Here is a 22147-nt window from a genome sequence, read left to right as displayed (position 1 = left end):
GGGGTTATAATAAGATTATACCTGTGACATGGTACGCCAAAAAATCATGGTCTCCATAACATTGTTTGAGGTAAAGAAATAGTTTGACATTTTGATTAAATACGATTATTCTCTTTCAGCCAAGAGTTAGGTGAGAAGAACAATACCTAATGTTACAATTATTAGTTTAGCCGAAGCCAAGAAAAAGTCTCGCACATAACTCCCCATAAAACCACAAATTGTTTTTACACTTGGCTTTTTGCAGGAATGAAAAAAAAGAGTTACAATGTGTTAAGTGAAGAGCTTTAGAGAGGCTGGTGGGGAGGATTATGTTACGTTTGGACAGATCCAGATGAACTGTTCCCTCTGATTAATGCAAGAGGCAACCTCCTGGCTGAAAAATGAAGCAAACATAAAGTGCCAAAAACTGCACTTCCTCTAAGGGCCACTTGAGGCTGGCTCCAGGAGCGAGTCAGTCCCCTTTGACCCCCATATTATCATTGTACAGCAGAAATAAACATGTTGACAGCCTATCTCAATAAAGTCTCTATCTGATGCAAAAAACAGTTGTGGTCTCCACAACTAATGCAACCATTTTTACATAACTCATTGTGCACAATTGTATGACAGGCTGTCTGTGAGGCATCACTTTAGTCTATAAGTCAGATCCGCCCCTGATTCCTCCACAGCTCTACCCTCTCATCCAACCTCTGGCTCCAAAAAACAAGATGCTGACGGCCAACATGATGAACTCGAGGCTTCAAACCAGTGGGTGACATCACGGTGGCTATGTTCATTTTTTTATACAGTCTATGGTCTCCAGTCTATATGCTTAGCTAAGCATAAGCTGTCACATTACAACAAAATCAAATTCTATCAAAAATAATGGGATCTGAGATCAAATGTATCAAAAATGATGTTTTACCCATATATTTGACCCAATATGAGTAAAACACCTTCAAAACGAACTAATTGGCGTAGCCTGCAACACTGAGGTAACAGATTGTACGCAACTTCTTTAAAGGTTTCGATGATGCAGAGTAGTCTGACACTAACACACACACACACGCAAAGTCTCTTGCTGTGTTGGGACTCCTGTGGCGACTGACTCGCAGCAGTAATTACTTTGGGGCTTCATTATAGAGGGAGAATTCTGGGTCATGACATGTCACAGGATGTGTGTGTGTGTGTATGCGTAGGTTGCTATATGGTGCATATCTTTTATAACAATTACAATTACTAAAGGATGAATTTAAGTTAATCAGCTTACAGTATTCACACATTTGCACACAAACAGGCCTTTTGACTTGCCATATTAGTAAAGTCCAGGTGCAACAAATAACGATGGGCCTGCTCTGTTCTGTCCCAGTAAGTCGTGACAGTGAGGTACCAGGACCGTGAAACTGATGCAGCTGAAAGCAATTGTGCAATCAACTGATTGTATTATTTACACTTGTGCTTTACTGTGATTTGTCAAAATGTGTTCTATGGAAAAAGGGCCGATTGTTTCTAAAGCCAACGCACATAAAACAGAGGGAAACTAAGATTTTCATACAAAAAGCATCTAGTTTTAGTTATCCTTAAGAAGCATTCAGTACTTTTCACTGCATATGCTATTATGACCTGCTTAAAAAGAACTCTACAAGATTTTTATAATTATCATTGTGTCATCATTTTTATCTATCTACTACTATATATGTGTCTGGTTGCTTTTGCTGTAAATGCAAAACATACATTTTCAAGCAAGGAAAATAAAAATTAAAGATGAAAATTAAAGACATGTTATTATGAACTGTGTTTACTTTGATTGTTTTTTTTAAAAAATAAAAATAACATTTTTAGTTTCTATCAGTTTTTATCTTTTTTCCCCAACTCCTCTAGTGTTCTGCTTTTGCCTGTCTCTGTCATGATAAAAGTTGGTGAAGTTTAACACAACGGACAATGACGCAAATACGTCTAAGCCAACCAAAAACTAACATATCTCCCACTCTAACATCATTATATTGCAGGTTGTTTGAAACTGTTAAATGTGAAGAGATTTATTTAATCTGAAATTGCTGCAACCTGATTCATTACTGTACTTTTTAACTTATTTCTGTATTTGGCAGCCTCGGTGTGTAATCTAAAGGCAAGAAGTAATCTGCAGTTTAAATTAGATGGAAGATAACATGTTTTGGATAAAGTGTTTAATTTTGTCTCCAATGCCTGAGGTTTGGCCAGAATACGTGTGGCTTTTTTTTCCTTGTTTACAGTTTTGGGAAAGTAAATTGTCATTTCAGGAAGTGTGTGTAAGCAGGCTGCAGAAAAAAAACTTCTTAAAATGTCATATTGGCCAGTATGTGTCAACCAACCGCGATATAATGAATAAAGCACAGATGGTATGATAATGTTTGGATTGTAGATTTACTACTGTGCTGGCTGTGCATGACATGATGAATTATAATTATTAACACTGATTCAGTTCAATGACATGCATGGTGACTGTTTGCAAGTTTGTGATTGTTGAAGTTTTTGCGTCAGGCTTCAAAAGCTTTTATCAGTTGAACCCAGCGTCTCTGTCTTGTTAATGGACACTTTTGCAGAGACAAGCAGAGGAAGGTTGAGGGACAAGGAATGAAAGAGAGCATATGCAGAGAGATCTCTCAGGCTGGGAGGTGGCCATGTCATCTTTGTTACAATAAGTACTTTATAAGAGGCCTCCAGACTGAGCAGCACTATTCAGCGCCGGGGTCTGTCCAAATAGCTTAACCCTTTCGTTGTAAGAGGACAGAGAGCCACCTAAGCCAGCTGCCCCAGGAGCCCCCTGCACCCTGAGCCTGTCCTCAGAGAGTCACGGCACTGAGTGCAGCAGAGAGACTAAATGCCCCTTGAGCACAACAGGCACTTTAGTGGCAAATGCATGTCAAGATGTGAATGTGCCCATTGTGCCTGGCCCACCAGAGGGCTTGTAGCAGCCACCAGGAAACGCTGCCAAGCTACAAGCCCCATTTACCGCCTGTCATGGAAAGGAGCATCCATGTAATTGCATGCAAAATATTTTTGTGAAATCATATTTGTGAAGCCCATGATTGGGTAATTCAGTCATCAAACAGGGAAAGCAGGGCGAGAGAAGCCACATTAAAGGGTGGAACAGATTCCTGTCATATATGTTAAAGGGACAAATAAATGAGCTAGGTGATTTATAGTATGCGGAGAATCTCACATTACTGCGCTTTATTATCGTGCTTTCCTGCCATGCGGCTATATGGGGAGTGAGCTCCTGCATTTGATATGTGCAACCACTTATTATAGAGTACGCTGCATTGTGCTTGGGTTACCAGGCTGGGCCAGCGAGTAAGGCTTTGTGGTTTGTGGCCACGTGTGTGTGTGTGCACATTTGGATGCACAAGTGTGTGACCTATCAGATTTATTTATACGGAAAGTGTGTATGTTTAACTCAATGTGTGTGTGTGTGTGGGGGTGTGTGTGTGTGTGTGTGTGTGTGTGTGTATGAGTGGTCCAAAAGCTACTGGTCTAAAATTAAAATCTGGGTTTTTGAAATGTCTCTAATTAGAGAGGGGAGGACTGAAGCCTATTTTGAGAGCTGTGGCCATGCACGCCCTTCCCATATGTGTGTGTGCGCACAGGCAAACAGGCTAACACACACACACACACACACACACATACTTTGGAGAGTAAGGTCCCCCACATGGTCTTATTAGACAATTCATCGAGTTCTGCGAACAGGAATTGTCCATGAGGTGCGTTTCTTGTGCCATCTATACACAGTTTACTAAAGCTGGACATGCAATGAACTTTAAAGACGTAAACAAGTAGCTGCTGGGAATTTTAACAGCCAGACAGCAAGAGTTAAAATACTGCCGCCTTACTGTAAAGCTGCAATAAATTATTGTAATATTTAGAGTCAAATACAAGTCAAGACAAACCAAATTGGAAAGTTTATGGCTGCTGAGCAGGAACACAATAGTCAGTTTAATCACTGTCTAAAGTGTTTTTACATGTTTAATGAGGCAATTTAGTGAATTTAGCCTTTTCAGACAGTGAGTGGAATGTGGTGTATGCCTGGCTAACATTGTCTCATTGTTCTGTCTCATAACCAGCCTCTGTTTTCTGCTCCTAAAGCAAAGACTGCTGGGAAATCAGGCTGCTTTTATAAAGAGTCGGCCACAATCTTTCTGCCCCAGATACTCTCACGGTGTCTTTCGAGGCATCTGTGAGAAGGTTGTGTTCCTGTTTTGTACTTTTTCTTTCTATGTGCGTGACCGCAGTGTTTAGAGAATCACAATTTACATCATTCAACTCCTCGTTAAAGGACGTGAAACAGTTTTGACTTTACCAGAATTTATTTAACAATCATAAGGCATGTATTTAAAAAAAAAAAAATATGGTAGACCAACATGCTTTCCAAAGAGTGTTTTGATTTCAGCTGAACGAATACACATTCATACTGTATATTTAAACAGTGGTTTAGTCCATCAACATAGATTTAATAAAAGCTTATTGCTTTATTTCACAACTGGCTCCATCTCTTTGATTGGAGCTGTAAACCAACTTATTTTCATAGAAGGAGCAATGGATTAAACAACTGTAGTGACAGATTTTTAATATCCTGTGGTTCTGTGTCACAGTAATAGCATACTTAACATATAAAGGCTTTGGAGTGATGATAAAGAAATTATAAATATGATTTGCTTTTGGTAGGTTTTAGCCTAATCAGACAATTAAGAAAAGTAGCCACAGCCTATATGTGATCATCTAAATACTACATGTGTAGCCCAGTTGCTAGAGGAAAATATCTGCATTATAGGTTTTTGTAAACCAAGAGTGCGTTGCATTTTCATGTTTCATACTCGTCATAGCAACATTTTTAAAGTGATGTAATATATAAGCTGACTTTTGTTATCTGTAGGCAGTAGGGATGGTGTGTATCGTCTGGCTTTGACGAGATCGCCGCCAAGCTGCAGACCGCTGTTTGAAACTAACACAGGTTGTTTTTTGGCAGCCCTTCCCAGTGTTTGTGTTTGTTGAACCTCTGTGTTTTTAATGGCACATTGTGGCGTTTCCCAGCAGTGTTTGAGCGAACAAACCTGGGTGTTCTCACAAACTTGTCCTTTCCAGCAACTTTTGTGACGCGGGTGTTGATCTTTTCCTAACAATGAGCAAGTCGTTTCAAACGTAACAGCACTTTCATCACAGCTTTTTCAAAAAACGTAAAGTTTCAACATACAAAATAATGTTCAAATGTAACCTATCTGCAGTTTGCAGAGATGTACAATACCATTTTTAGAGCACTTAAGGACATGGCTCGACTGTAGAGCAGAGTACATAGGCGAGCTATAGAGTCGCTGTCCAAGAAGAAGAAAGGACTGGAACACACTGATTAATTTACAGACCCTTGATTGTGCAAACAGTTTCAACAGCACTGTGTCTTCATCAGAATCAACGAGAAAACCATCAACCACCAAGAGGCATTACCATCTGATCATTCAAACCACTTGCAGAGGTGGTGTGGGGCACATTTGACCACATCTGTGTTGTATAGTGTAAACGCTAATGCATCCTGATGCATCCCTGACAAGGACAACATCATCAGTGCAGGATGTAGTGGTTGTTTTGATGAAAGCATGCGAGCACTGTATAACTTTGACATTTTACGATGAGTCGGACAAAGTGTTGCATGACCGTCCGTTATTTTTCCATATGGAATGAGACATGTTGGATTCTACTGACACAACTGCACACATGACGAGCGAGCAGCTAGTAAGAATGTGGATGTAAAAACTATTTGCAGGGACACAGGGGTGAACTATAAAGTGTCTTAGCTGTCCACTGTTCAGACCACCACAATATCAGGTATAAACAGGGTCTCAGTCATGTCTGTAATAACAACATGTCAGGACGGTATAAAAGACAGCAGAGATTATTGCTAAAAAGTTAGAAAAATAGTGTGTTGGGACATTTCATGGCAGTTGAAGTTATTTGTATGCTGACAAATGTTCCTTTTCTTTTTTTTTATCATGATTGTATTAAATTCTAATAGCAAAGGCCGTAGGATGCCGAGACAAGTTGTCCTAAAATATGGAAACTAATCTCGAGCAACATGATTCATATTTTCCAAAAGACTGAAGAAATGCTGAACAAAAGATAACGTGTTAAGTATATGCTTAGTATTGTTTTTCCAAAAATTGTACGCATCTCTAACCAATTTCTAAATCTGCCAGTAAAGTTGTATTATTCATATTGATAAATGTGTTTTTGTCTGTGAATAATTGGAGAAAATCTGTCAGAGTCATCAAAAAACAAATCAAAGAGTACTCAAATTTCACTAGTGAGTTCTTGAAATCCAGTAGATGAGTTCACTATTGTCATTAGTTCTCAAGAGAAAACATATCAGAAACACACACACACACACACACACACACACTGAAGCCACAGGCATTCCCACTATAGACACCCATTATCTCCGTCTGTATCCATGTGCTGTCGACCAGAGCAGGAACTTTGGGGGCTGCTGTGGTCAGACGGGGGAGAGGGAAGTTAGCACTGGCAAAGAAAAGTCAAAGTCAGGCATTTTTGGAGTAAGATAAGAAGAGAGCGCCACGAAAGGAAAAACTAAAATAACAAAAAGCCACTTGGGGATATAAGATTACTATGACAATACATCTCTCTGATTTTGCCAGGTTTTTAAATATCGCAGCTTCTTAATCAGCAAACACAATGAGGTGATAAGTGAGATACACATTTATCATTGACAGCAGCTACAGTACAGACCAGTAGGTGTGTGGAATCTTCCCACTCTGGTCGTATATTCTTGACCTCCGAGGGCAAATAAAACCCGGGGCTTGTGTGGCATTGGCAGGTGCTGCAGCTGAGTATGAAGCTCCGAGTATCCAGTGTCAAGCCTTTGTTTGCTTTTTTGATTTATTGCTGACCATTGCCCCACCTAACATGTGCGGAGGAGAGCCTGCTCCCCCTCCTCTCAACACCTTTCCCCACATAAATAAACCCTATCGCTGCAGGAATGCTTGGGGTCCAAACGCTCTCACTGCTATTGGAATTCTCCCCGCTGATAAGATGACTGTTTAGGATGTTTCATCGACATACTCCCGTCTCAACACATACTGACTCACAGACCCAACACGAACCACCGACACATCTGCTGGCCCTTTGGTATCCGTCCGCACATGGGCCACAAGTAAGAAACCGAAGATGTGACTCAGAAAATAGAATGGTGATTACAGGGAACACAGATTCACACTGTAGCCAATCGATGATACCGATGAGGTGAGTTGGCTTTGAGTGAAACGAGACACAGGACTCATCAAATTTACTAAACGATAACAGACTGTGTGATTACATGGCATGGAAAATTAATACGGAGAAACCAGACAAATGTGGGGTTCAGTGTTAAGACAAGTCTGTCCTCTGCATGACAACGTCCTGTTAGGACTCTTTAAATAAGCATATTCAACTTGCTGAGTGAGATGAGAAGATTCATACATCTCTAATGTCTGTCTGGCAATTACAAAGCTACAGCCAGCAGCTGGTTAGCGAAGCACAGACTGGAAATGGGGAATCAGCTACTGCAGCCTGGCTGTAGCAAGGTTTTTGTATGATGGAATCATATAAGCTTAAAGCTTCAAGGTTGTTGAAGCTGTTAACTGCCTTTCACAGGATGTCAATACTTAGCTGCCCAAGAAGACAGTGAAACATAGGTGAAAGCTCCAGAAAGCTAAAAGGATGTTAGAGCTTTAAAAAATGATTGGTTCACAATAATAGGCCTAAACAAAAGTTTAGATCAAGACAAAGTCTAATATCTATTTAAAATAAGGCTACAACTTGCAGCCAGTTAGCTAGGTTTGGCATGAAAACTTACAACAGGTTACTCTCTGGTTTTTGTACTCATTTAACAGACAAGATACAGATACTATCTTATAACACAAAGCACTACACAGCACAACTGTCCTTGCTAGTTGCAGACTGACCCAGTTGTCATTTTAACAGCCAGCACCTATGTTGCTTGGGCCTATCTGTGCGCCCATGGGCGTGTCAGTCTTGAAATGAGGTGTGGTCAGGCACATTGTTGGCGCATTGCTGTTTTGAGGCAGCAGAAAGCAACTGCACTATTGACAAAACAAAAAAAACTGGTCTTCAGTCAGATTGGCTCAGTATTAACTCTATTTAAAGAGCCCATTATTAAAACAGTAAGATAAGCAGGTTTACAACATGAACACACTGCTTGTTACACACACAAGAACACATGGATGCGTCGTGGCCTGCGGGTGGGTAAAACATTCGTTATCATTAATGAGGAAAATATAATGACATTCTCTGTAATGTGAAGGGCAGAGCTGCTGTCCACTCAAGTGCATAACTGCAGGTTTGGTTTTGCTGCTTCAATGTCTACCATATTTGCTGCAGTGACATTACTGCTCCAACTGCATTACTCTCAGCAGAAAACCTCTCATTTTCCAGTTTGCCAAATCCAAAGTGCACCAGGTGCAGGCACACCTGGCTTTCAAAAGGAATGAGAGATGACATTTCCATGTTACCCCCAAAAAATTACCAATGAAGGGACTAAATAAAACCCGTTTGCTCCTTGCGCCTTTTTTGTGCCTAGATTATGTGCCTTTTAACTTGCAGAAGTGGAGCTGACCACGCCCTAAATACACTTAGGCCATGCTCTTTAGACCATGCACCATATGTCATTTAAACAGGGCCCATAATGTGTTAGCTAGTGACGTTCAGAGATGATTATAGACTAACTATTCCCCCGTGTTTACAGTCTTTATGTAAAGATATGCTAACTGGCTGCTAGTTGTAGCTTCATATCTACTGCACAGACACAGACTCAATTGTCTGAACTTATGACAAGAAAGCAAATAAACGTATTAACTACTGCTTTAAAGTTGTTGTTCCCAACTGGTAGGTTGCAGTCCAAAAGTGGGTCACGGGTTCAATCTAAATGGTCCGCAACTGACTCCTGAACATGTCAAGTTTGTAAAAAAAAAAAAAATATATTTTGAATTTCTAGCACAGGGCTCTTAATTTGAAGTACTGCTTCCTCCTGTTCAACTACTATTTTCGTGTTTTTGGTATTATTATACACTTTGCAGCATTTTTATGTCACTGATCTTGAAGCAATTAGGGGTGTAAATAACTGGTTTCATCACGATACAATATTATATCAATACTTTGGACAACAATACAATATACGCCAATATTATAAAGTCTACCACGATACAATTTGGACTCGATTAATAATCGAATAATTTTGAATAACTGAATAACTGGATCACAGAAAAAACAACTGTCTTTTGTAGGACACATTTCCTCCACATACACAACATGCTAACGATATTAGCATAAGCCTATTGCATTTTTAAATTGCATAAATTAGCTTAGCGGCTAGCGGACTTTTCCTCTACTCATAACGTAACCAGTTTACTATTATTTATGCTTTGTCTTACTCACCGTTGTTTTAAGTCCCTGCACCTCCCGACAGAACAGCGCGGATGACTTTCAGTCTACATGCACGTTTTTCAGTCAACATTGTTCAAACAGGTCAGCTAACAGGATGTTAGCAAGAAGTGGGTGAAGTGGCCCTGCAGGTACTTCCTCTTTCCTCAGTACAGCTTTTGTTTACATATGACGTGCGCTGTCTGTTAACTCGCAGTTTCTCCAAAAACAAAACATTTCCACACTGATGATTTATTCCCGAGTGAACAATAGTAATATATCCTCATCATCTTTCTCTTGGCTGCTTAAGTGCTCGCCATCATCTGCCGGATGCTGTGTAACGTGACACAGATTTTCAAAATAAGGGCGCGTCTGAAAGAGGATGATATGGATCGATGTTTACACTTTGCATGGATGTGATCTTTGTTCATTTAATCGATATAGATGCAGATCGATGGATCGTTACACCCCTAGAAGCAATATGCACTTTTTTGGTTGTAGTGAAATTTGTTTACTAAGTTTTAAGTAATTGCACTTTATTCTTGCAGTATGTTTTATTTCATTGTGTTGCACACATTTTGTGAATTGAAATTGAATATGTGGTCATTTATCTTGTGTGGACCTAGAACTAAAGACTAAGGACAAAATCTGGACCCCGTTACTGGACCAGTTGGTAACTACTGCTTTAAGGAGCAATATTAAGACCAGGCCATTGTTCAGCAACAAAGCTCCCCAGTATAAACTTGAAACTTTAACAGCTCCTCATTTACGACGGTGACCCTCACTGATAAAAATATTACTGCCCTAGTTGGAATATTTTTGGAAGTCCTGACAACCAGCCAGCAACACTGACACACTGGGATCAAGTGCAACCGCGCTGGAGCAACTGTCTTGCATCGCAGCTGTCTTGGGTGTGGGGGCATCAGGCCAAGGACGGGCTTGCTGACCCCCCACCCTGAGCATCTGTGCCCACTCATTCAGGCCTGGCACCCATTGAGCCAAAGCCATCAGTCACTGACAATGATGACAGCAAAATACACCAAGAGAGGAATACGGTTTTGACGCGGGTAAAAAAAACCACAAGCTCTGAGACACCAGTGCGTTCACACATAGTCTGCCACTGTACATTCTCTTCATTTGTCTGTTATCCATTAAAACATTAAAACAAATACAGCTGCCACCACAGCGCTGAGAAAGGAATTATTGCTCTGGGTGTTTAGGGGCTATAGGCTGAGTGCGTATGATATGTATCCATTTTTTCCATCTCCAAAATAACAAAAGTTCCTCTTTCACACAGAAAAGACTAATAATAATAGAGACATGGAGCAATACTTTGGAAGTGGAGCTATGCCGCTACCCTGCCTCCTCCTCCTCCCTCTCACCCCAGTGTCGAAGATCTGTTAGTCAGGGGCTGGGGAGTTTTTAGTCTCCAGGGGCACATCCCTCTGAACCGCCTGCCAAGCTTCTCCTCTCCCTCCTCCATCCTCTCTCTTGCTCTGCTCTCTTTCTTTGTTCTCCTCTTGGTTCCCTCTTCCCACTTCTTTTCCTCCTCATGCTCAACTTTCTCCTTCACTCCAGCCTCCTCTCAACTTCCGTCACTTATCCCTACTTTGCCCTCAACAACGGCACTTTTCGCTTTCACACTCTTATCTGTTTTCCCCCTCTCTACCCTTCCGCTCCTCTTCCTCTCCCAGCGATCCAGCTCCTTCGCAGCCGTGCATAATTAGGCCTAAACACAAGCCTGCGCAGGCTCACATCTGGAAGGAGTTTAGACATGGCAGTTTCCTACCAGGACGACTAAATATTTAGGTTGAGAGTTACTGCGTGTGGATGAACTCATGATAGAGGGGGTGGGAAGGGGAGAGAAATGGGGAGCTGGAGATAAAGTAAAAGAGGGAAAGTGGGACAAGGAGTCTGGAGCTCATGGCGGAAGGCTGAGAATAGCATGATGCATCATTAAACTTGTGATAAGTGTGAGTTTATAGAAACGGTGCAGTGTATAATCTGACACACAGTAATGTAATCAAAGTGCAGCATTGACGAGGAAGAGGACTAGGTGATAATATTAGGGTGACTGGGTGCTCCTTCATGGCTGGCAGGAACAACAAACAGCCAACTAATAGTTTTAATAAACAAATCCCCGTTGGGATTTCCCATGAGGCTGAGGGGCCTCAGCTGGAATGTTCACAGGGGCCAGCTGTTGTGCATTACACGTAGCAGCCGGCCCCGGAAGCCCTGGGCCTGGTGTCCTCCAGCCTTCGCCTGCTCAGCATGGAGGAGAGCATTTCTCCAGGCTGCTCCAAAAGAGAGAGGGCAGCGGGGCTGGCCGTCGGGCTGCCCGATGAGGGGAGGGACCAAGGTGGTGAGGGGCTCGGGGAAAGCTCCCCTGCTGCACCTGAGATACTGTCTGCAGTCTCAGAGAGGACTGAGGAATGTCAGGAATAACACGAATATCAACACAACTTCTCACATTCCACATCTGGAGCTAATGTCATGAGCGACGATGGGAGCATGAGCGCTTGAGGAGCAAATCTTCAGGAAAATGAACTTTCCAGACACCAGAGTTCCCAGGGAAAGGTAAAGGTAAAATTACGAGTGGAATGGTTTGCTCCACGGCCTCGTTAAAGTGCATCAGAATGCTAAATATGTGTATAAAAAAAAACTCAACCAAAATTAGTAGATGCGGGGATGGAAGATTATCTTCAATCACCTCGACCACTGCCACCCTAGCCTCTTTTTTTCCCCCTCTGGTTTCCAGCAATGTGTTCCCCAGATGTTTACTCGTCCTTTATTAAGCAAGAAACATAAGGCCCTATAAATGGACTGCTGGCTGGCTTTAGCTCTCCTGGGGCATAAATCCCCTTACTTTACCTCATATGCTCGCTGCAGTGGGGCAGTTGAACATGTTCTTTTTTTTTTTTACTGTGCCCATGTGCAGACAGCGTTCTCCCACTGGGTCAAAGTACAGACAGTAACATACTGTGGGAATGTCTTCACAAAGTCTGAGCAGCTGTGAACAAAGTGAACAAAAACACCACCCAAAAAATGTGTCACTGATAGATTGGTAGTCCATCCGTCATGAGAGATAGTGTGTTTTGGCCCATGATGTGGCTCTTTCAAGTTTTAGTAATTACTGTAATTAAAATATATCACACTGAACTGGCCCAGAATCAGTTCTCTACAGATAGTTTTGGTGTTTTCTCTCCACACCAGAAGGCGATTGTGAGACAGGGTGTTACGGTATTAAAATTCAGAGCCAACCCACCAGTAAAGCACAGATATAAAATACCCAAAATGTGTTTCTGTTTATCCCAGTTTTGCAAGGCCAAGTCAGCTGGACCATGTGCACAGGGTGGTGGCGGAGGTGGTGGTGCTGGGAGAAAGAGGGAGCTGCTGCCTGGCTGGGTCAGAGTCAAATTTAAAGTGACAGAGTTGTGTCAAAGAGGCAGGGCTGGATGATGGCTACAGTCAGCCTGCCCTCTCGCTGATCTTCATAATGCTTCACAGACAGGCGACACTCAGCCCTCCACTACAGAGTTAAACCAGATCAAGATGTAAACTTCTGACCTAACAAGCCTTATTACTGCAGCGAGTCCTCAATACAGTTAAACCTAAGGTCATGGGTTCAGAGTCATGGGTGTGTGGGCCTGATCAGAGCCCTGTACCTCACTTTGTTTTGCATGTGTTTTAAGCTAAATGCATCATTGAAACTATTCACCAGTGGAAACACTGTGGATCATCAGCCAATCATATTTCACACTTACACTGTAAAATCTGACAAGTTGATTTTACTTTAAACACTTTTGGAAACTGATTGCCTTGGAAAATTTGAGCCAATGTATCTATTAGTCCTAATTTATGTTAACTTTATATCTAATTTCTCAGTGTACTTAGTATTTTGTTGCATTTACTTGATTTTGTGAAGTCGTTGCAACTTAAATATGACATGTTACATTAAATTAATCTTCTAAGTTTGTTGCAACTTCAGTAAACATGTCAACAAAACAGACCTAGCAGATCTCCTAACTTCATCATTAGCAAAATCCTCTTTGTCATGATCAGGTTAAGTCAGACTGACTTGGTTTACTGAAGTTGCTAAGACTTAGAAAGAACACAAGTATTTCACTTTTCATTTTTTCAGTTGCAGCAACTTCACAAAATTAAGTAAATACAGCTAAATTCTGAGTTAACTTAGTCGGTCAACTCAATCAGTTTCCAGGAATAGTTTAAGTAAAATCAGCATGTCATATTTTACAGTGTACTGTAACCATGGCATCTTAAATTGGAGCATGATTGGTTGATACATTTCTGAAAAAAACTCTTTATGGGATATACTGCTGTCATACCAGAGGACATGCATGACACCATAACGTAAGGTCACCACTCTGTGCCACACACACACACACACACACACACAGCCATAGAGTAAGGCCGCAGCATGATGACCATATAGTGATATATCATTAGTAAAGTCGTCAGTGTTTCTACTCACAGAGTGACGGTCCTGTTGGGCAGCAGGCCGGCCTCCGGAGGTTCAGTCAGCTCTTCTTTACTGCAGCTAACCCGTCTCCCCACAGCCTGGACGCCGTGCGCTTTGGACCGCTCGTCCGTGCAGCTGCAGCCGCTGGTGGAGGCGAGCAGCCCGGGACAAGCCTGGGAGAGCCTCGGCTCGGAGGCGAACAGCAGGAGCAGCATCAGTACCAGACGCCCCGGCAGCAGAGGGATGCCAACGCCGGGCGCAAACATTGTCCTTCGGCTGGATCTCACCTCAGCTGCACCCCCGCCTCCAGTCATCCCATATCTCCACCATGAAGCTTTCTTTCAGAAGAGGGGGCGAGAGCACACAAAATGATCTTGAATGAAACTTGGGGATCTTCAACAATGGTCATGCATCATCCGGTCATTTCAGAAATATTCAGTACTCTTAATTTTCCAAGAGTGTCCCGTTATGTCATGGCGCACAACTCCCTTTGGTCCAGATAAATCCAAGGGGTGCGCGAGTCCATCCAAACGTCTTCAGCTCCTCTAAACAGCCGCAATTCTCTGACTTTACAAGTCGGTGTCTGTAATAATTACCTTGAGAGATTCACATCACTTCGGGAGCGCCCAGATTACCTTTATCTCCCCCTCTAAAAATTAATCCAGGAGTTTATTTTCACGACTGTACAGTCATTTCCACATCACCAATATGAAAAAGTAAAGGAAAAAAGTATATCCTCAAACTTTTGTCAGTTGTTTCGCTGCTTTTAAAAGTTTTCCTCAGTGTTTCCCGGATCCCGGAGCTCTCCGCGCAGACTTTTCACAAACGTAAATTTAAATCAATTTAAAACGGGAAAAACTGCTGCTTCGCACAAGAAGTGAGCTGGTCTTGATCGGCTCCTGTGTAATTCCCAAAATCTAGCGGTTTTGCCTGCTTGCCTCTGTCACACTCAAACTCACTTTAGTTACTACCCCAAGTGCGCCCATTCCGTCTGCGTCTGCACTCTGGTCCCCGCGGTCCTAGCGCAGCCAGCCCACACCAGCTCCAAGAGAGGAGGGTTCACATGTGACCAGGGGGAAACACACACACCTGAAGTCACCTCGCACCTTCATCACACCTCAGGACAGTGCAGTGGGCCATTGTGTGTATTGCTGGTGGTCTAAATTGAAAGAAAAACTGCACTTTTGCAGTTAGAATCCAAAACTCAAAATGTAAAAACATTATTATTATTATTATCATTATTATTTAGTAGTGTATACTTATACTTCAGTATTTATTTATTTATTTAGTATGATTTGAATCTCCACTTTTTTAAGGGAGTAAATACTTATTTTTGTCATCATGATGTATCCTTAAAGACTGTTCTACGAGAAAGCCTGACAGTGGCCTAAACAATTAAAAGTATGTTAAATTGATCACATTGCAGGTGGCATGACCTTATTGTTCACTTCAACAATAGGAACAACATGCAAACCCATTAACGCCATAAAGGGGAAATATGGAGCAAAACAGAAGATCATGGATGCATTTTTGACAAAATCATTTGACAGGTTATGTGCATATAAATTCTTTCAGTGCCACATTGCTGTTGCTGCGTCACTTTTTTTGATTTGCTGTTTCCATCCAGGCTGTAGAAGGCAGGAAGTTTCCTGATTTCAGTGTGTGCCTGCTTTGGGAGAGCAAACTAAAGTTATGAATGAATGCTAGAGATCTCTGGTGTATTGTGTGTTTCAGCAGATCAAAGGCTTTTCATTCAATCAGTGGGAAGAAGGGAAGCAAAGACTTCTATAGATACACTTCAGCAAATTCTATATTGTTGCTGCATAGTGTTATGGCAGCACAAAGTTTGATCTTGAGAATAGAATGAGACTAAGCTGTCACATTATAGATAACTTTATGATGTTGTGAGGAACAAAGTAGGTTTTGTTTTAACATTTGGAGGGGACACATATTCATGAGGGGGTTTGGGGTCCTATGCCGAGAAAGACTGAGCATCTAACACTTAATTTCCTGCATTCTGATGAATTTCTATTCACCAATTTGTGCTTTTTCTGCAATTTCTGGAACAAATGTCTTTAATTTTGTGAAATTAAAAGTCCTCTGCTAGGTGGGTAGCAGTCACTTAGCAAGTGGCCTTGCCTGTGAATGCAAATTATTTTTTGCAGTTTTGAACATGAACAAGGACTGAGGCCCAAGTCTGAGTTTTTTTGTTTTCAAGGTAGATTAATATATGTAGATCTGCTGAACGTTAATACTTTTAGAGAAAAATATTCCAGTAACTCAAATCTTTTGCTGAAAGAATAGTATTTTTTAAATTATGACTCCCCCCCCCCCCCGAAATCACACAGTCCAAAACCTACAGCGGATCATAAACTTCCTCAAGGTCTCCTTTTCACATTTTTGCCTGTGTGTATGGAAAGTTCCCAAAAATACAGTGCTGGACTCGATGGATTTCTGTTTTAAAAATACTTTTTGATATGCGAGAGGCCCGAGAGGATGGAGGCTGTAGCGATTCAAATCTGGAGGGCATTTCAAAATATGAGAAGGTGAAGCTTTTGAAAGGAGACTTTATGCAATTGGGCTTGACATGTGTTCACTGACATATCCAAACTGCAGGCACCTCAGTCATGCGAGCATGGCCGGCAGTATAATGGTGCACTGTGCTCTGACCCGCGCAGTGGACCCCGGGTTTGTTATTCCTGTATATGATACTGTACACTGGAGCGGGCTCAGAAAGCCAGCATGATTATTGAAAGAAAGCACAAGGAGTGGATGGGCGCCTGCTCAGCAACGAAACAGAGGGCTGTTTATCCAAGCTGTTAAATAAGGCTTCAAGTACAACACCCCCCTCTAACTCCACACAGCCTAAATCTCTCTCATCTGGAGAGCACAGTTTCCATTTAAAATGTCACGTCCCAAACTGCACATTACATCAAATTGTACTTAATGGCATCCAGACAAACTTTAATGTCGTTCCAACATTTTCTCTCTATGCACCCCGCAGCCCCCCTCGCCCCTTATAGCCAAGCAGGCAATCTCTGCTTCTCCCTGCTCCACATCTGGACTCCATTCCAGGTGGGGAATTGAGAAAGAGCTGGGAAGGAAAGGTGGAACGCAGAGAGGCTCAGAAAGCAGAATGTCTTTAGGGAGATTTTGGTGGAAGTTACGCAAGCTTTTGGGATGTATAACAGACGATATACAGCAAGATTTGATGACTCCTCTTGGGCATGTTCCTGTTGTCCTCCTAATCACACGTTAGAGCAAAAATATCTAAAAACAAACAATCAGAGATGTGAAGCAGACCCAGTGAGACTGAGGCACAGCTCAGGCGAGTGTTTCTGCCAGTGGATAAACAAAAGAAAACTTCCAGCCGGGAAGCACAGACCAGGCCCTCTAAAAGGCCCTAAACTGCAGCAGAGTCTTTCTCGATGAGCCCGTGACATCTAGTGGTGTGATCAGCAGCATGCAGAAGGCCCGCCCCCTCTCAGCCACGCTGTCAGTCAAACTGTGCCTCCTGCAGTTCTGGGTGTGTCCTGGGTGAATGGTTCTAATTAAGGATTTATGGGGACATTAAACCCTGCTTCCAGTTTATGGGGTTATCAAATCATAATGTGGTGCCATATTTTTCAACACTAAATACCTTTGTCAATCATTAAGAATTATTATGAGCAGTAACAGCAGTAGTGGTCACCCTAATGGCAATATAATTCAGAATACATACCGTGGACACTTTGTTTGTACGTTCCAGTGTATATAAATGCCCATTTATAATATTTTGTAATCAATATTAAAGGGAGCACCCAATACTATTATGACTGGGAAAATTCATATGTAACACATTTGTGCATGCCTAAATAAATATATGCATAGTTGTTGACTGCATGTCTGTAAGAACCCTCTTAGACCCTAATTCACATTCACCAGAAATTATATTTTTCCTCCCTCATTTTTCAGCTTTTCTAAAGTTCAGAGCATGGGTCAGAGGCACTTTTTAAACTGTTGCAATGCTGCCCTCTTCTGTTTGCAGAGTGAATTATATGAATATTGCTGAAAACAATGGTTACCTCAACTACCTCAAATGTGAACACAATAACTGCAGGACGTTTGTGTGAAATGAGAGATTTAGATGAGCAGATCCCTTTCTGTTAATATTAAATGTTTATCAGTCAAATATACTTAATAGGCTTCTTTTTTTTTTTGACAAAGTTAGTGTTTTTTTCTCCCTAACACTTGGCCATTGTTCCACTAGTTCTTTAACTGTTTAAATTGCACTTTTCAGGATGAACCAGACAATGAGGCCTCATTATCAGTAATAAGTCTTCAGTAATAAGTTTTCTTACACTCCTTAAAATCAAGAAGGCCCAAAATGTTCTGTGAAATTTTGGCAACCCCTAGAACCCCCCCAGTTGGCAATAATCATTGTATCTTTGCACAGTGGTTAGTTAACGACAATGAAGAGCAAATAAACAGGGTTGAGTCGAGTTGTGCCAATTCTCAGACTCAACACCTGAACTGTTTGTTACCTTCAGCTTCACATTCAACATAAAAATGTCCTCAAAGGCAATTAGAGTTAATATGCTGCATAACTGCACTCCAACTGTCAGATGAGGGTGACACATTACTTGTCAAACCTGTCCCCTTGGAACAGGGATATGTTCACGCCCAATCTCTTATTCTATCATAACTATGGTTTCAGATGTGTACACAATAGTAAAATGGGAAACTTAACAGGAAGCAGATGGAGAACTTTGTGTAAAACCGCTCACTCACACAAATCTGTGCAGTTTGTCTGTTGTGTCTTCCAGTCTCACATTTATCACTATTGATATAAATGTGCGGTGATGCTGTTATGTTAGGCTTGTTATGTTATATGTCTCCTATAATACACCAGATATGGATTGGCATGCCAAAATACAATCATGTCTTACTACATACATTAAGCCAGGAGGTTAATGAATTATTGTCATGTATTGGAAACGGGCCATTTCCACAGCAGACATGTTGACAAGTAACGGCAGGAAAAATACAGCTGTAACTAATAACTTTAACATGAACGCACACTTGCAGGGCTGTCTCTGGGATGGTGTCATCATTAATGTAATTGGTTACACCTGTGTTTTACTGCTGAGACGCAACAAGAGTCAACTGTGGGGGAAAAAAAGTCTATTGAACTTGAAGACCATACCTATATGGCCAAAAACCACAAAACTCCTGTTTGACCCTTTCCAGCAGTCAATGTACTTGTGTAATGTGAAGTAAATGGGTCTCATTCATAAACAGTGTGTATGCACATTTTAGGCACAAATCTGGATATTCAGCAATATTTTCTTACCTGTATTTGTTCATACTCTGTCTACAAATGTAGAACTGCTTCAGACTATGCATATGCACAAATGACGAAGGCCCGGCTGTCTAAGAAAACATAAACACACCTTTTAACTAAATGCATATTATAACTGCATCAATTAAAAAAGGCTTTAACAAAATTTAAAACTATTTACTAATGCATGCACTATATTTATTTCAAAACCCTTTTATAGTCATCAACTATTGTCATAATTGAAATATTTATCTTTAAAAACTGAGGGTCCCAGTCCCAGCTTACAGTGGAGTATATGGGAATGTCCATATTGCAGTCTAACAGCTTTGGTTTTTATTGTATCTGCTTGTTAAGATTCTGATTTACCTCCAAGCTGGTGTTAAGATGGCATATCTAGCCTTGCTTGAAGATATTGCAGCCTGTACCCGCAGGAGAGAGCACATCTTCAGAGACCTACATGACACATTGGAAGAGAGGGACAGACAGCTTGTCACCTGTTAGGACAGCCAAGAAGCTCACCCGCAGCCCAACACTGGTGTGTCAGGGCCTTCAGGGAGACACCATCTAAATTAATTTTAATGTTATTTCCATGACCTCGAAAAGTTTTTTCAATATTTATGAACATGAGCTACTCTGTCAGAGCCTGAAACAAGAGGAATCTCAAACTTGTGATATCATAGGGTCAAAAGTCTGGAGCTGCTCCATAGACAATGAATGGGAGCCTGAATTTGTGGATCCACAGAAGTTTTCTCTTTTTTTCATACCCAATTGAGCTTTATTCTTAATAGTGTTCTCAATTGTGAAACAGAAAATGTAGCCACATATTCAGAACAGTCCCCTGTCGAGGACATATTTCCAAATTCATTGTCTATAGAGCGGCTGCAGACTTTATATTAGATGACATCACAAATCTGAGTTTAAGCACTCTGGTTTTGGAATTTGGTAGAGAGCTGTTCATGTTTAGTAATATTTTTGGACTGTCTTAGACCATAGAAATAACATATGAATTTCAAAAATTGGTGTAGTTCCCCTTTAAAATGTGCCAACAAACAACCTCACTGCTTTCTCCATGACACACTTCCAGGCAAACTAAATCCTTACACACACAAATGCGGGTGCGGTGGTATGCTGATTGCAGATAGTGGGCACACACACACCAACCGTCAATTTAGTACAATTCTGATTCACTTACAAACGCAGAGTGGTTATGAACAACAAGACTGGTCAGTGTGCATGTGTCATAAATCTGATGGGAATTTTCCATTTGCACTTATTTTATGCTCAGAGTAAGAACATTTCTACGCACATATTAGTAAAAGAGGTCCAATAAAACTACAGTACTTAAAAACGGAGCAAAAAACACCAAAAGGTAAGGAAGTAGTAATGACGTAAGAAGACATTTATAATTATTATTATTCCAACAAAGTCATCGTCACTGAGAAAGCTTCAGGTTGTGCGATTTTATTAAGTGCCACATGAAATGCAAACATTATAGTGTATCTCTGAGTACTGCTGTAACTGGACAAGTGTAGTATCATCAATTCATTTCACACTAAATGTCCTGTGCATACATTATGCATTTTAAATGGTCTATATTATAGAATACAGTTCAACCACAAAAACATCAAAAATATTTGTATATTTGTATGAATCTATAGTCCCTCATAAGCAACAAAACAGCAAAACAAGTCAGCAAATATGTTTTTTTTTTGTTATTTCTACTCATAAATCTGCTTACAAAAGAATTATAGAAAAACTCAAGGGCTTTTGGCCTGACTCTAGCTCAAAATTCACAAACTCCTTCGTATTTGTAACAGCTTTGACCCCGCATCCCTTCCCTCGCTCATGCACACACACAGTCACACACACAGATGCAGGAAAGGCATGCAGAAGCCACTCCTGCATGTGAAAGCATGCATCCTTACACACCCACACACACAGCACTGTCTGTGTACAGTACATTTTTAAAATGGCATGCAGTGTAGGTGATATTTTGGTCCCTTTGTGTCAGCAGGAGATTCAAATGATCATCCAGATCCTCAGAGCGTCAGAGAGCTAGTTCTGTTGAGTTTGTCTAAAGCGTTGGCGTTAGGTAAATCTGGCCTTGGTACAAAGTGATGTTGCTTGAGTCCATTGCAGCTATGCATCATTAGAGCAAAAATAACCTAAAGAGACCGTGGAGGCCAGGCTATATGAAAAACAAAGCCCCAATTCTCATTCTATTATAAGAAAGGCAAGAAAGTGAATCATAATATTGCAAAGTATGGATAAATGTGATCAGAAAAGAACATCCTCTGCCATTTTGTTGACCAGTGTCCGACTCCACGCCCCATCCCAAGGTCTATAACGGAGTCAGATGGTGTGGGGCCTCAGGCAGATAAGCAGCACTCTACGTCCAGAGCGGGGCAGGTGAGGCGTGGCAAACACATTAGTGAGGGCACACGGTGACTTGAGGGCCTTTGTACCTCTGGTTGGCGTGCTTCTCACAGTACATCACATCTCCGACACAAAAGTGACCTCTCATCTGGAGGTTAAGACCGCAATCTGCGCAAGTGTAGCACTCTGCGTGGCGGAAGCGGTCGTCCGAGATGCGCACGGCCAGTGTGCTGTGGAGAGATGATGTAGTCAGACAGGAGACCAACACACGGGACTATCTGACGACAGGGTGAAATGATTTGCCTCATTTCCAATGCAAATCAACTGGAGTGTTGGAATGGTCAGCACAGATAAATACTACTGAGTTGTCTTGTCTTGGAGATATCGGACAAGATGGCACCAAAAAAAAAAAAAAAAAAATACACACACACACACACATATATATAAATGACAGTGAAAAGCAAATAAAAGAGGGTTGAGTTGAGCCTATTTTTAGACTGACAGAGCACTTGAACTGTGTTACATTCAGCTTC

General features: G+C 41.4%; 2 protein-coding genes across 2 annotated transcripts in view; both read right to left on the bottom strand.

The window, feature by feature from the left end:
• The window catches only part of adgra2 (adhesion G protein-coupled receptor A2), a 45920-nt gene extending 31063 nt beyond the window's left edge, over nt 1-14857 (bottom strand). The window contains exon 1 of the mRNA XM_042488826.1: nt 13931-14857. Within this exon, the coding sequence (XP_042344760.1) occupies nt 13931-14232 (302 nt within the window). The 5' untranslated portion in view covers nt 14233-14857. The remainder of the gene's footprint in view (nt 1-13930) is intronic.
• Nucleotides 14858-20683: 5826 nt separating this feature from the next.
• pdlim2 (PDZ and LIM domain 2 (mystique)) overlaps nt 20684-22147 on the bottom strand; it is a 41246-nt gene continuing 39782 nt past the window's right edge. Inside the window, exon 10 of the mRNA XM_042488910.1 lies at nt 20684-21844. Coding sequence (XP_042344844.1) covers nt 21667-21844 — 178 coding nt within the window. The 3' untranslated portion in view covers nt 20684-21666. The remainder of the gene's footprint in view (nt 21845-22147) is intronic.

This window comes from Plectropomus leopardus, chromosome 6 (assembly GCF_008729295.1).
Source record: "Plectropomus leopardus isolate mb chromosome 6, YSFRI_Pleo_2.0, whole genome shotgun sequence".
In the NCBI taxonomy this organism is placed as follows: Eukaryota; Metazoa; Chordata; class Actinopteri; order Perciformes; family Serranidae; genus Plectropomus; species Plectropomus leopardus.
This window is presented reverse-complemented; position numbering and strand designations above follow the sequence as displayed.